This window comes from Suricata suricatta, chromosome 14, assembly GCF_006229205.1.
Source record: "Suricata suricatta isolate VVHF042 chromosome 14, meerkat_22Aug2017_6uvM2_HiC, whole genome shotgun sequence".
Lineage (NCBI taxonomy): Eukaryota > Metazoa > Chordata > Mammalia > Carnivora > Herpestidae > Suricata > Suricata suricatta.
Window position 1 is genome coordinate 54315754 of NC_043713.1, and position 15247 is coordinate 54331000.

General features: G+C 38.3%; 1 protein-coding gene across 5 annotated transcripts in view; it reads right to left on the bottom strand.

Moving 5' to 3' along the window:
• The window catches only part of L3MBTL4 (L3MBTL histone methyl-lysine binding protein 4), a 354831-nt gene that overhangs the window by 222795 nt on the left and 116789 nt on the right, over positions 1 to 15247 (bottom strand). For all 5 annotated transcript variants that reach the window (XM_029922680.1, XM_029922679.1, XM_029922681.1 and 2 more), the window contains 2 exons: positions 14688 to 14773; positions 12528 to 12638 (listed from right to left, as the gene is read on the bottom strand). In XM_029922680.1, coding sequence (XP_029778540.1) covers positions 12528 to 12638; positions 14688 to 14773 — 197 coding nt within the window. The remainder of the gene's footprint in view (positions 1 to 12527; positions 12639 to 14687; positions 14774 to 15247) is intronic.

Consider the following 15247-nt stretch of genomic DNA (forward strand, 5'->3'; position numbering starts at 1 on the left):
ATGTTAGATAATCACAAGTCCTATGATGAAAATTAAATTCATGTCAGAGGAGAGTAAATTGCTTCACAGAAGCGGGGATCATTAGACAGGACCATGGACAATTCTCCCACTGCAACAAGTAGGAATTTTGAGTATGCGTATTGGGACACGGATAGAAAGGTAGATTTGGCATGGGGATAGGGGCAATTTTACTCTGCGTTTCCTCCATTTCCCAGAGAATGAGAAGCAACGGTTATAAAAGGGAATGAGGAGAAGGATGTGAGGACAGAGGACGTGGGAAACAGTGTTCCTGGAGAATGGAGACATGAACTGATTCAGGAAATGAAGCAGAATCACAAGAATGGGCTTAGGATTCTCTTGGACATTTGCAGAGACAAATTTAAAATCAGACTTCCTGGAATGGCTCTTCACTTTTCTCTAAGCACAGGATTTGATCTGGCCTCACTCAGAATTTGCAAGCAGGCAACCATTTGACAATGGGTGAATATCACATTGTCAGCAAAGCGAGGGACTATGGGGAGACAGAGCAGAAAGAGAAGACAGCACACTTAGGAAAGGACGCAAATGCCAGAGACGTGGCACGTGGTAAACAAGATAACAATACGTGCTTCACTTTATGCAAAACCTCTGAAGTCAACCCAGACCTACTGACTGATTTTGACCAGCCCGAAAAGCATCTACATGTAGCTCATACATACAAATTTTATACATATTTTCTTTGGGCTTCACTGTCCATTTATAACTTTGGTACACCCACATAAAATTGAGCCCACTTTCACATATTAGAAAAAAATGCATCTTCTAACCTCACAAAGCAAATCTTTACTGAAAGAAAAAAACAGAAAAAAAGAATTCTATTTCCCTGATTCTATCATGCACATCTCTCACCCCTGTGTGGGGTGAGAGATGTGATTCAGTGGTTATGAAATCAAGTGCACCTTCCAATCAATACTGAAGAATTTTATCAGTTGCCAGTTATAGAAGTTGGTCATGGAATAGCTGTCATGGGTCACATGGATTTTGAATACAGCCAGTCCTTCAATAAGTGATTTATGGCATTTTTCAAAAACAGAAGAGAGGGTTGTGTGTGACACCTTCATGTGAAGTTAAGAGTGAAGTATCACTTTCAACTGAAAAGAGAAGTTTTCAAACTTAAGTCAAAAGTCACTAGCCAAATCCTAGTATTTTTCTATTTTCCTCCAAATTTTACAATGGTCTCTAAAGGTAATAAAATGTAGAAGTAAGTCAAGATCACACAGGATTAGTAGGGCACATTAGGAGAGTTGATTCTTTTTTTATCTAGATGTAATAATAGGAAGACACCAAAGAGTGTGTTGAGGAGTCATGTGATCCAACCCATGTTTTTCATGGCATCTGGCATCTTTGTATAGTATGGATGGACAGGATCTCAAGTGGATCCAGAGAGCAGCTGGGAGGTAACTATAGTGGTCCAAGTGACAGATGAGGTCACCTGTCAGCAGGATGGCTGTCATGACATGGAGAGCAGCAATGGGACTAGGGATACAGTATTTGGAGTCAAAACCAATTGAATATGGTGGTTGTGGGGTGCCTGGGTGGCTCAGTCGGTTAAGCGCCCAACTTCGGCTTATGTCATGATCTCACAGTTCATGGGTTCAAGCCCCGTATTGGGCTCTGTGCTGACAGCTCAGAGCCTGGAGCCTGCCTTGGATTCTGTATCTCCCTCTCTCTCTCTCTGCCCCTCCCCCAATCATGCTCTGTTTCTCTATGTCTCAATAATAAATAAACATTAAAAAAAAAGAATATGGTGGTTAACTGCAGGTGGTCTTTTCAAAATGGGTAAATTTTAGGAACGACTCTCAAGTGTCTGGTTTGAGCAATTTGGTGAGTAAGCCATCATTATTAAGTTGAAGATTCCTAAGGAAGAAAAGGGTTGGGGCCTATATAGTGAGGACTTCATGAAACATAAAAGATGTTTAAGTAATAGTTAAATATGGCAACATGGAGAGAACCCAGCAGAGGTGCTCAGCCCAGGCAGTGCATTAGAGGAAGCTTCCAAACTGTGGGGCATTTCAAATACACACTCAGGCTTCAGAGCCACCAGATCAGAGAAGACAAAGGGACCAAGGCCTTGGGCAAGAAGTTAAGGAAAGAAGCCAATGAGAAGACTCAAAAGGAGCAAAGAGGTAGAGGGGAACCAAGTAAATGTAACTGCATAGACCCTACAATGATTACTACTACCCAAAGGAAAAGGACAAGGGAATAGTCATCATTTCATTAGGAGTTCAAAGACTGAGTACCAGCCTCTGAGCTCTCCGACATAAAGCCTCACTGTGGACACCAAACAAGGGAGCATACATTTGAAGGAGTGAATTAGAAGGCTTAATTTTCCGACAACAGTTTCACAGGTCTGAGGGCTCCCCAGAGAAGCACCCAGATCTTAATGTCTGCTGAATTTAGAGTCCAAAAGCAGCCGCTCATGCTGGACTTACTGTGAAGGGCACTGGACACGTCCCACCCTCCTCAACCCATGTGGAGAAGTAGAAACGAGGGCAGAAGACAAACAGCCTGCCTTTCTCTACATGTGACTAAGTACTCCTTGTTCACGTTTGAGAAGTGAGCACACTCTGACTCAAGCAGGTCTGGGGGAGGCCTGGATTCTCCATTCTAGCACTCTCTTCCAGGTGACAGTGGATCCGCATCCTGCTGCTGTGGGACAGCCACAGCCCACCCCCTGCCACCAGATCATCAACCTGTTCATGGGGGCCATCATCCCACCCAGCCTGTACCTCTGAAACCCATCTTTGGTCCAACAGCCCTGGAACACAAATATATCCTGAGTTTACAGGATTTACACATCCCTTCCTTTTCTATCGGCAGTTTGGGGAAGATGGTCCCAGTGAATATGGCCTGGTCCCATTGTTTCCATGACCCAGCCCTGTTTCTGCCAAGGAAGCAGGGACACACACACCTGGAGTCCTGGGATAGAAAGTTCTGGGAACAAGCCCCTAAGAAGCAGTAGTAGAAAATGAAGACCCACGGCAGCCACTTGGGCTGCAGATCCCTGTGGCCCGTTTCCCGCAGCTGAGCCCCAGTGGAATCCACAGCTATGCAACCTCAAGCAACTCCCTGTTCCCTGGTCCAAACACACATCGTGTACAGGCCACCTGCCCAAGGGGCTTTCAATTAAAAAAGAAGAAGAAATGTAAATATACATACAAACATGCATCCATACACACACATACACATTAAGACAGATTACATTTGAAATTTCCTTTGTCTCTGCATGATAGTAAATAAAGGCATTTGGTGTTTGGAAATGCAAATAAAACAAGGCATGTTATATACTTTTTCTCAGAGAAGAAAACCTGTTCTGGAGAAGCCATCTGCCCCTCGGCATCTTTGCTCACAAGGCTGGCTACATTTGCAAATGGGCTTTTATAGCCTCTGATGGTTTGTGCCACACCCCCGATGCTGAACTGTGATTTAACCTACCTCCCTAGCTAGCTTGTGAGGGCAGGTTCCACATCTCAATATCATCCCAGGGCCCACTGCTCCTGGAACAGTCTCTTTAGTAAGTAAAATATCTTGCTTTTAGTGAGTAAAAGCCCTGTCTCCCTCTTTTTAATGAGCATCTTAATTTTGTCCTGTACTACTGCAGTAGGCAGAATAATGGTTCCCAAAGATGTCCACATCTTAAGCCCAGAAACCTGGAAAGTGTTATCTTAGATAGCAAGAGGGAATTTGCAGGTGTCATCTTGAGATGGGGGAGATTTTCCTGGGTTGTCCAGTGAGCCCAAGGTAATCACACTGCTCTGATTAGTGGGAGGCAGAAATATCAGAGAGGGTTGAAGACGCTATGCTGCTGGCTTCTAATATGGAGAAAGGGAACATGAGCCAATGAGCAGATGCGGGCTCTAGAAACTAAAAAAGACAAGGAAAACGATTCTCCCCCAGAGTGTCCAAAAGGAATCCCTGCTGAAATCTTGGTTTGAACCTAGTGACACTTCCAACCTAGAGAAATATAATGCATTTATGTTATTTTAGGCCACTGAGTTTGTGGTAATTTGTTACAGCAGCCGTGGGAAAATAATACAACTTCATTTTGGAAAAAAATTAATTTAATGTAAGAATCCACTCGTTCTCTTCTCACAGAAGAAGCTGCTTTCCCCAAGTCTATCATCTTTTCTTATATCACAAGAAATGACACAGATTTCAGAACAAGATGAGAGATGTATTCACCCTCTTGCCTAGTCAGTCACTTTATTCTGGGGAGTTTTTGCTCTTATTTATTTTTGATAGATATCCTTCTAGTGGTAAAAATAGAGTGCCTATAAAGCAGGATGTGAGAAAAAGAGATGATATCCAGCATAATTAGCTAAGTATCAGTATTAGTAAGGGCACGTGGAATGTCAAAACTGCAGCTAGTCAGAAATAGTACGCTTCTGTTCAGGAAAACCACAGAAAATGTGCACATCTCCTCCAAAGCCAAGGCAAGTCCAACAGACTCTTTTGTTTGCTCTGAAGGAAGAGAGCGGTCCACACTGCAGGTTCCAACTGACCATCTGAGAAATAAGAGGCTTCATTATCACAGCAGGCAAGGGGTCTCCTACTCTTTGAGTAAATATAAATTAGCACTGGATAAAGCAACAGATTACAGATAATGGAGAACTTTTTTTTAACCTGAGAATTGTTAGCCTAAAATAAGATCCTTCCTAAAAAGTCCAGCAGTCCTTGAAACACAAATATAATCCAGTATTTGTACCCACGAGTATGTGCAATTTGCAGAGGAATGGTCTGTAGCATCCCTCAGATACTCAAAGAAATGCAAAATCCTAAAATAAGGGTTAAGAACAACTAGTGCTACAACATCATCATCTTTTATTTAAGAAGTTTCTACACAGACCGTGTTCTGCACAGAAAACTGTGAAATGTTCTATTTCTAGTCTATCCTGCTCATGACTAAGCAGATGCTCCAGCCAAATAATCACATGTCAGAATCTCATTAGATCCCTCGGGTCCGGATGGCGAGGATTACCGAAGGGGTGCCAGCAATGGCTCCAGAGTGAGACATCTGTGCCATTGCCAGGGCAGGTCTTCCCTGCGGTGCTGGTGGGCATGGGGTTCTGCTCTGGGTGGAGAGACTAATAAAAACGTTCAAGGTATGTCTCTATTTACATTTCTTGGAGAATACAATGCTAGTGGCAAGGAAGCTTGCTCTATGAAAGATTATACATCGTTTTTGGGAGCTTGACTACATTCACACTGAAAATCAAATGAATGGATGGTTATCAATTGATACAAGGAGAAATACATTGAAGTCTAGAAGCTGTTGATTCTATGGTAAGGCTCATTTCGTCTACCGCTTTCTACTGAATATCTAAAACTAGATTGGAAAATAAACACAGATGTGGTTTGGTTCAAAAGTATTTAAAAAAAATAAGGCAAGAATACAAAACCGCTTATACTAAAAGTAACAACTTTGTAAGGTCATCTCTCATCGCCGGATCAGTCTGGTTTATCTATTAAGACAGGAGTTGGCAAATTATAACCCCACAGGCCAAACAAGGCCTGTTTTTGTGCATTTCATGTGCTAAAAATTGATTGGTTTTTACATTTTTTAATGGCTGCAAAAATCAAAAGGAGAGTATTTCATGACATGTGAAAATTATAGAAAATTCAAATTTCAGTGTCCGCAGTTTTACAGGAACATAGCCACTCTTATCTGCTTACATACTGTTAGTGACTGTTTTTGTGCTACACCATGGAACCAAGGCGTTGTTGCAGAGACCTCAAGGCCCATCAAGGCTGAAATAGTTACTTTCTGTCCCTTTACAGGAAGAGATGCTGCCTTGTGGGTTAGGAGCTCTGGCTGTAGTTGGGTGACCTTGGACAAGCAGCTTAAGCTATGTGTGATCGTCTCGTTACCTCCATCTACCTCATAGGGTGGCTGTCTAGTTTAAGAGAATATGAAAATGTAAAGCACATAAACAGCAACACATAGAACCCACGACAAAGTCAGCCATCACTGATATTATCACTGCTGTTTGTTGTTACTATAATTACACTGATGAATCTTTACCAGGGAGAGCATTCTACCTGCCTTAAACCTACCTGGAAATCATGGTTGACACTAATTTATAGTTTCACCTACTCCTACAAAATATCTTTTCATTAATTGGCCATAATATTTTTGAAATTTGTCCCAGTCTCCTTCCCAAATGAAGACAGTCATCAATCACTGTGGCACTGTAATGGGTGTTAATTAGAAGTTGAGCTCAAAGGACCGTCATTTTTAATGTTAGTATCTTGTTCTGTCCTCACACTTCAAAACGATTTTCAAAAAAAAATGCATCCCAGCTAGAGACAGTGGCAAGAGAGATGATATATTCCAATTCTGCTCCCCTTTTGACAGATAATTAAATAAGGACTCACAGGGGTCAAGCAACTTTCTCGAAGCACAGTAAACCCTTAATTAAAATGAACATTCACTGACTCGTATTTGGACTTTTGCTTTGTTCTAATCCACCTGCACGTTTTTCAAACAAAAGCTTTGAACTTATTGGTCTAACTGAAAATTCAAAATAGTTTCTGGTCACACAAGTAGACAACTTACCATGACAATTTCTTTTGGTCATGATGGTCTTATTTCATTTAGAAATGCTACAAAAACACCCAGTTAATGCATTAAATATGAAAAGACTTGCTGAAGACATTCAATTTATTAATGATTCAGGAAAATTTCCTAAAGCATCTATTTGGAATTCATTTATAATTCATTTCACAGCTTAGCTGTGGTTCCCACAGGGCAAATATTTATCAAATATTTCTGTTTTAAGTCCTCCTTTTACATTTATTTGTAGAAGAATACATTCTTTTTTTCCTAAATAAAGGCTAAGCTTCCTAAAAGTGTCCATCGTCTATTGTACTGTAACGTGCATTTCCTGATAAGGTGACAGTAATGTCTTCAGATATAACAGAGAACACTGTGCAACCAAACAAAAGAATAATTATTAAACATAATAGCTGACTATAAACTGAACATGATACACACTGAGTACATCATAAATATTTATTAGAGAGTAACCATAGTAATTAATAAACACAGTAATCAACACAGAGGAAATAGCATCTTAAAAACCTACCATGGCAAGAAAAACTTCATAACTAATGAACCACACACAAGCAAATTAATATTTTCAGCATGAAAATCAGAATATCTGACTTGACTAGTATCAGTGGACTTAAAAGAGCAAGAGTGGAGAATATCTCAAATCAAGCTGCCACTGCCCTACAATTTATATTCTCAGTTCCTATACCTTATCACAGCTAGAGGGTAATATCTGAAATGAGAGAGCACTGGCTTTGGAATCAGAAACGTTTATGCCCAGTTCTTCCACTACTGATTGCGAACTCTGGGTCAATACTTAAAGTCTCCATGCCAAGTGTAAAGCAGAAATAACTCATACCTATAAGAGTTTGTGTAACCAGTCTTACTATGGTGACCCTTCCAGAACGTGAACAAATATGAAATCACTATGTTGTACACCTGAAACTAATTCAGTGTTATATGTCAGCTAGATCTCAATAAAAATATAAGTTTTAAAAAGACTCGCTGTGGAGATAAAGGTACAATATAACATACTTCACTAAATGTCTGAAACAAAGTCCATATTCAATAACTGGCTGTTCTTACTCTGCTGAAAACACTTCTGTGACTTGTGAGTCGAACACCACATCTACTGCTGTTATCACTTCTACTACTGCAATCGCTAGGAAGTCATTGCATCCTACTCCTTTTGGCCAGTGTACTATTAGCGGTCACATGTCAATTGTAATAATTCAGATTCTTGGTACCTATACACATAAGGCCCACTAGGCTAGATAGTATTTAAAATGTAAAATAAAAACACCATAACAATGTTGGTTAGGATGTAGAGAAACTAAAACCTTCACGTGCTGTTGGTAGGAAGGTAAAATGGTACAACTACTACAAAAAACATTTTACGTTACACAAAGAGTTACCATATGACCCAGCAGTTCTACTCTCCTAGAGCTATACCCAAGAGAAATGAAAACTTACGTCCACTAAAACAAAAAAATACACAAGTGTTAATAGAAGCATTATTCAAAATAACCAAAAACTGGAAACAACCCAAACATCTATCAATGATAAATGGATAAACAAAATGTGGTAGGTCCATCCATACAATGGAATACTATTTAGAAATAAAAAGTAATGAACTACTGATACATGCTATAAAATGGATGAACCTTCAAAACATTATGCTAAGTGAAAGAAGCCAGGTACAAAAGATGACATATAACATGTTTCCATTTATATGACAAGTTCAGAATAGGCAAATCCATAGAGGCAGAAAGTGGATTAGTGATTGCCAGGGGCTGGGAGGAGGTGTAGACTGAGAAGTCACTGCTAGGGCATGTGAGCTTTCTTTCGGGGGGAATGACATGGTTCTAAACTTAGATAGTGGTGATGGTTGCACAGCTCTGGGAATATAGTCAAAACCAGTGAAGTTTATTGTGTGAATTATATCTCAAAAAAGCTGATTTAAAAATAGAATTAACCAAGCACATAGGGTCAACTACATATTTGAGGAGTGGCAGAACGGAAAAATGTTAGTCCTCTGGATCTACTACTCTTTGCCAGAGAGGGCCAGTACCACCACACAAATCTCCAGGGAGGACAGGCAGTGTGGGCTCAGCACAAAGGACAAAGTAGGGTGGGTCATGAGTGAACTCAGGCCCCACCCTAGACAACTGCTCTCCCATTACGAAGTAGGATATTTATGATAAAGATTAGGACATAAGAATAGAAGAAGTAGGAAGACTATAAACTCTAGAGTTGAAACCTCTGTTTGAAGGCTGGGGTTTAAACCCAGTTCCCCTTGGGCACCCAGTGGCTCAGCTGGTTAAGCTTCTGACCCTTGTTTTTGGCTAAGATCATAATCTCACAGTTCATGAGATGGAGTGCCACACTGGGCTCTGTGCTGACAGTGCAGATTGGGATTCTCTCTCTCCCTCTCTCTCTGCCCCTTCCCCTTTTGTGATTTATCTCTCCTTCTCTCTCTCTTTCTCTTTCAAAAATACATAAATAAACTTTAAAAAAATAAATGAATAAACCTGATTCCCCTTATTCTAGCTTATACCTTGGACTAATTAGCTTCCCTGGCCTTCAGTTTCCTCATCTATAAAATGAGTATAATAACAGCACCTTTGTTCCCACAATTGCTGTGAGGATACACTAATGTATATAAGCCCTTACAAGAGTGTCATCTGATAAAAATTAAGTGCCATTGTCGTCATTATCATCATCATTAGTACAGTTCTTTTGATTGACTTGCTGACTCTACTCTCAACAGTGAGAGGGCATGCAGCAGAATCCCTTATGAGCACAAGCACTCCCAGGCCAATTCCACTGGAACTCACCAGGGAATGTGGGCTTGTTCCTCCCCCATCCATTCCTGTTGACAATTCCTTTCATGAGGCCTCTTCATTAACACAGAAAATAAAGGCGCCCAGGGAGAGCAGCACAGGGCATTTGCACTGGCTAGTAATAGCAGTTACCACTGACTTGCTAGAGAGAGTCAGCACATTTTAAGGTACTTTACATATGTTACTTCATGGAATTATCACAACAAGCCTGCAAGGTAGGCATTATTAACCACATCACTTTACAGATAAGGAGAAGTTCAAACATACTGAGTAACCAAGCTAATAGCACAGTTCAGTAAGTCAGAGCTGACATTCAAACTCAGATCAGTTTATTCCACGTCACTTTCCAGTATGTTATGTTGAACTGGATTTCCAATGGAAGACTGAGTAATTAGGAGAGGAGGTAAGGATGAGGAAAGAGTACTTTTTGAGTAACACAATTATTCACACGCTCAAATAACAGGATGCCAGAATATATGCAATGTCATCTCTTCTTTCACACACTCACTCATTCACACATTTATTAAGCACTTTTATGTGCCAGTGTCAGTGATAAAAACAGTCTTGGAAAGATATAGACATTAAAAGAGAAAATTACAAAAAAAATTTAAGAAATAAATAAAAGAGAAAACTATAGAAGAATACGGTTGGCACATTAATAAACGAATGGTTCTGGACAAACAGGATTTCAGGCAAGTGTCAACTGTGTTCCCAATTGCAGAAATAGTCCCATCTACTGCCTTCAATTTCCTTAACTCAGAGGAAGACACTTGAGGCTCATTTTCAATGCCTTCTTCTCCTAGGGAACACTGATGAATGGAATTTTAAGGAACGCTTCCGAATCTTCTCTATAATTTGTTTCTATTTGGAAAACTGCCAGCCCACAATCTTTCTCCCTGTACCTCATGGGACAGGACAAGCATATACCCAACTGCAGGACTAGGGGTGGGTGCAGAATGGAGGGTCCATCACAGGAATGGGCTGTAAGAGGGCAGAGGCTGTTTGTGAGGTCAAAAGCACTCCACAAGCGCTAAGACATTTATGTCCATTCCAGGACTGATAACATTCTGACAGACTGAATGGTATGTGGAAGCAATTCATTTCACATTTTATAAATGTGATCACATTTTATAAATGTGATCACATTTTATAAATGTGAAATGTAGAGAATGTCAGCAGCATAAACACATCTTAACTTAGTCCTAAAATCCTAACGGGATTTCCGTTGTGCTCACCACCACAGAGGTAATGCTTAAGGTTCTAATCCTGTCAGAGAGACAGGACATTTTTCAACTTTTTCCCCCGACAGTAAAGGAAAAGGCAATTACCATGGAAGAGAAAAAATAGGGAGAAGATACATGAACTATTTCTTCAGAAGGATCAGTTAAATTCTCAGATATTTGTTTGTTTGTTTTTGAGACAGAGAGAGACAGAGCACGAGCAGGGGAGGGGCAGTGAGAGAGGAAGACAAAAAATCTGAAGCAGGCTCCAGGCTCTGAGCTGTCAGCACAGAGCCTAACATGGGGCTTGAGCTCATGAGCCTCAAGATCATGGCTTGAGCTAAAGTCGGATGGATCTTAACTGACTAAGCCACCCAGGCGCCCCTAAATTCTCAGAGATTTAAAAGATCAATGTTGAGACAGTAAATAAGAAATATACTAAATTCACTTTAGGACCTAAGTTTTTCAAATATTTCAAGGTAATATATAGACACAATATGACCACATATTGGCAAATACATTCAGCTGGCTACCACAATACATAGCTTATGAATCACAAAAAAGTAATCTGTCAATTAAAATTCTAAATAAGATTTGATGTACTTATTGAGTTTTTCCTATAAATGCAATAATTGTATAATAAAAGTTAAATGAGAATTCAGAGAAAAAAAAAACCTAAGGTTCATTTTCAATGACAAAATATTCCTTAATTTGTAAAGTAATTATAATATTCAAAAGTCATTCCCAGAGTAAGTGCTGTAAAAGTAAGCAATAAAGAGCCACAAATAAAAGTTTCAGCAATGTGCTTAAAATTAAAATTAAAATAAAACATTAATAGCAATATATGGGAGAGAAAATACCAATAATGTATTAGTCCTGAATAGCATTCAGTGTAGCAGTTTTCATTTGTCAGAAGAAGAAAAGACCCCTGCCAGTTCTTGATAAGCTATGGCCAGACACTCATCTCTAAATTTTACTAAAATCTATGTACTGCTTTTTCTTTATAAGATGAAAAAGAGTATTCAGCATATAGCAAATGAGATTTATTTTAAATTATAGCTTTACATCAAATATAAATACATCTTTCTTGATAGTGCCTATTTTCAAAGCAGTTGACTTGAATCTTTTTATTACTATGAAATAAACTATTTGGGTGAAAAAACTTCTGAATGTCATATGCTGTAGATTTATTGAATACCACAACTTTCAGCTCTGTATAAAAAAAAGAAAAGCTTTCATTTAAAGAAAATTTAGTTTTGACCATGTGTGCATTTAAAAAAGTAGATTTCACAATAAGAACAGTAGAGAAATCTGTTCATCAAATATTTACATCAAAATTTAACTTTTTGTTTTAGCTACAGTGACTAAGTCCTTTTATTCATTTTTCTTTGATCTAAAAAAGAACAGTAGAAAGCAAAGACTTAACTGTTCTTATTAAGGTGTTTAATGACTAGTTCAAAGAAGTAGCTGATGATAGTGACAGAAAGAAAGAAAGAGAGAAAGCAAGCAAGCAAGCAAGCAAGCCAGCAAGAAAGCAAGAAAGAGAAAGAAAGAGTCTAAACAGCAAATCCAAACAAGAATATGTTAGAATCCCTCTCAAAATCAGTCGTATCTAATCTACAGATTCTGTGTCAAGTACTAGTTGGTTGGAAAGCCCTGTACCCAGGAACTGGGAATAGGAAGAAGTCAGTAGAAGGTTTATCCTCCTATTGAGCCAAGAAACCAGAGGCCTGCGGGTGGGCAGGCAGGGACACACCCCAACAGTGTGCACTTCACACTTCTTTTTTTTTCTTTTTCTTTTATAGTTTATTGTCAAGTGGGTTTCCATGTAACACCCAGTGTTCATCCCAACAAAAACCCTCCTCCACTTCTTACCTTTAATCGCTGCTCATCCACATCGATGACTGTAGCCACGCGAATCAGCCTGGGGTTCCGTCTGTCCACTGCTTCAAGCCTCATGCTGGGCAGAAAACCATGGGGCGGCCGCTGCAACATCAAGAGAGCAAAAACCAGCACAATCCCTCTGCCCAGACACCACATGGCATGTTTTCTGCAGTGCAGTTCTTCTGACTTTGCACTTAGACCTTTACTACAACTGAAATTTGGTCTTATGGGCACACAAGACTTCATGCATATTATTTTATCCAGTTTCATAAAAATCTGTGAGAGGAGAAAGAACTTTTTGGTCATTTTCAAGATAGTTAAAAAGACAGATTAAACCATAAATTCATTAACCATCACAAGATTGAAAATAGGTTCTAATTTACTAACAGTTTATTTCGTTAATTTTTTTTTCTGAAATTAATTTTATAAATCAAGAAACTGTTGACTATTCTCACTGACCAGTTTTGGAGAGTATGGCTCAGAAGACAAAATTATTTACTAAACAATTAGAAAAAAATAGACAATCTTTTATAAATCTAAATTTTAAAATAGATAAAAGCTGCATAACTCTACCCATTAAAACTATTTTAGAATCATACCACAATGTAATTTAAAGCTATAAGCTGTGCTTTTGTTACTTATCTGTAAAATAGCAGGTTAAAAACTGTTTTAATTTAAGCTTTCTTCCAAGTCTTAAAAACCTAGGAACCAGGACTCTATAATGAAGAAGGACACTTAGAAAATCCTAAAGAGAATGGGGTGGATAAAAGTACACTGGGACTTACCAAACCACTGACACTAAAGAAATTTAAATACAAAAAATCAAAGTCAAAAGACAACTCCAGGAGTGTTCATAGGTTGGCATAAAGTCACTCTGAAAGCTATTACACATAAAATATTCAATCAACTTTATTGAAAATTAAAGTGTATTGAATTTTGCAAGTCTAGAAATGGCAATAGGAATATAACAAGCCTCATAATATGTGAGTAATAAACAGTTAAGTCTTTCTCCAATATCTGGTTTGTTTCTCTCTAGCTTTTTTGGAAGAGTATTTTCTTCTAAAATGCATTATTACATCTACTAACTGGAGTATACGGACTACAATTAGGTCTTTGATGCTTGAAAATCTTTCTGTTCTCCCCAAGGTCACTGTCCTGATAACAAAGGTAATAGTTTCATATTGCAGATGCCAAAGGTTTACAGCTTAAGGTGAATCCATAATAACCTCATGTCAGAGCCTGGAAGGTACCTTTTTAACTAAATCATAACTTTATTTTCTTGTAATTTTCTTCTTAGAAAGATAAAATGAGTTTTGGCAGAAAGCACAAGAGAAAATGGTAACTACCAGTAGCTGGTACTTGGCTTATCGAGTTTTTGCAATTCCTGAAGCCTTTTCTAGCATGCCAAGATTTCCAGCCTTCTTAATTTGATTAAATTCATTCTCCAAATCCAGCCTGGGATTTTGTTCCAAATCCCTTTTGGTCCCTAGAAAACTTTCTATACATGAACTCGTATGTAGAAGTTCACTATATAAAATTCTGATTTAAGATGAATCAGGAAGCCTGGAGCACACAACTAAGTTGAAAGGGAGCCATCTGAACATAAATATTTAGCACATAAATATTTTGAACCGTACTATCAGTGCACTGTCTTTTCCCTTTTCCCTTGGTTCAACCTTGGAATAAAGGTATAAGTACACATTTGAACTTTAAAAACCGGCATTCTAAAGGCTAAAAGAAATGTTTCCCTCAAAATGGATAAAACTGTAAAACACACCCACTACATAAAATTCGCCAATTTTATTATGGCATTGTTGACATTCAAACAGTCTCCAAGGCTGTGAAAGCTCGGAGTTCCCACCATGTGGAGTAAGACAAGCAGAAATGAAGGGCTCCGCCATTATTAGGGGTTGATGAGGGGCTTTCAACTGCACTAGTTGGGCTACTGTGGGGAACTATCATTACTTTTGTGTAGGGGAACAATGGAAAGTGAGTCACCTCCTTTGTAGTTTTAACTGAAAACTAGGCAAAGTGGTTATGAAAATAACACTTGAATTTAAAAAGAAAAAACTGGAATAATTTGAAGCTGCCAAATTAAGTCAACATGTACACTTGTTTCAAGTTGAGAATGTATTAGAGTATAAAACTCACCATTTTAAAAACTTTGGCAGGAACAGCATTCGTTTGAGTAGCTTCCAGATATTTTGTCCAGGAAAAATTTTCTGGATCAGGATAACCTAAAATATACAATACATATCAAAAAATTACTCATTGATATTTTGATTTTTTTTAAATGTCTCATTTATTTTTGAGGCTGTTTACTTGGTTTGTATAATTTTCTTTAAATATGTTTTATTTTATAAAAAGTTTAAATATGAATAAAAAATGATCAGAGATACTAGAAAACTGTATGAAAAATATTTTAGCAATTTTAGTGTATTTGGGTGTTTTGCCTAACTAAAAAATAAAGCAGATTTTTAAATAATAATGTCTACTTATATTGAAATAATGCGTACTTATATGCCTTAAAACATATGTGTATGTGTATACTAAAAATATTTTTTAGCTGTTTATCCTATATTATGCCAAAAATAAATCCTAGAGATCATGTGACATTCTGAAAGTACCATGTGGTAAAGTTGATATTATTATTAATGTTTTAAATAACTACAAAATTTAACCATTGAGATATATCTTAAATAAATATTTGA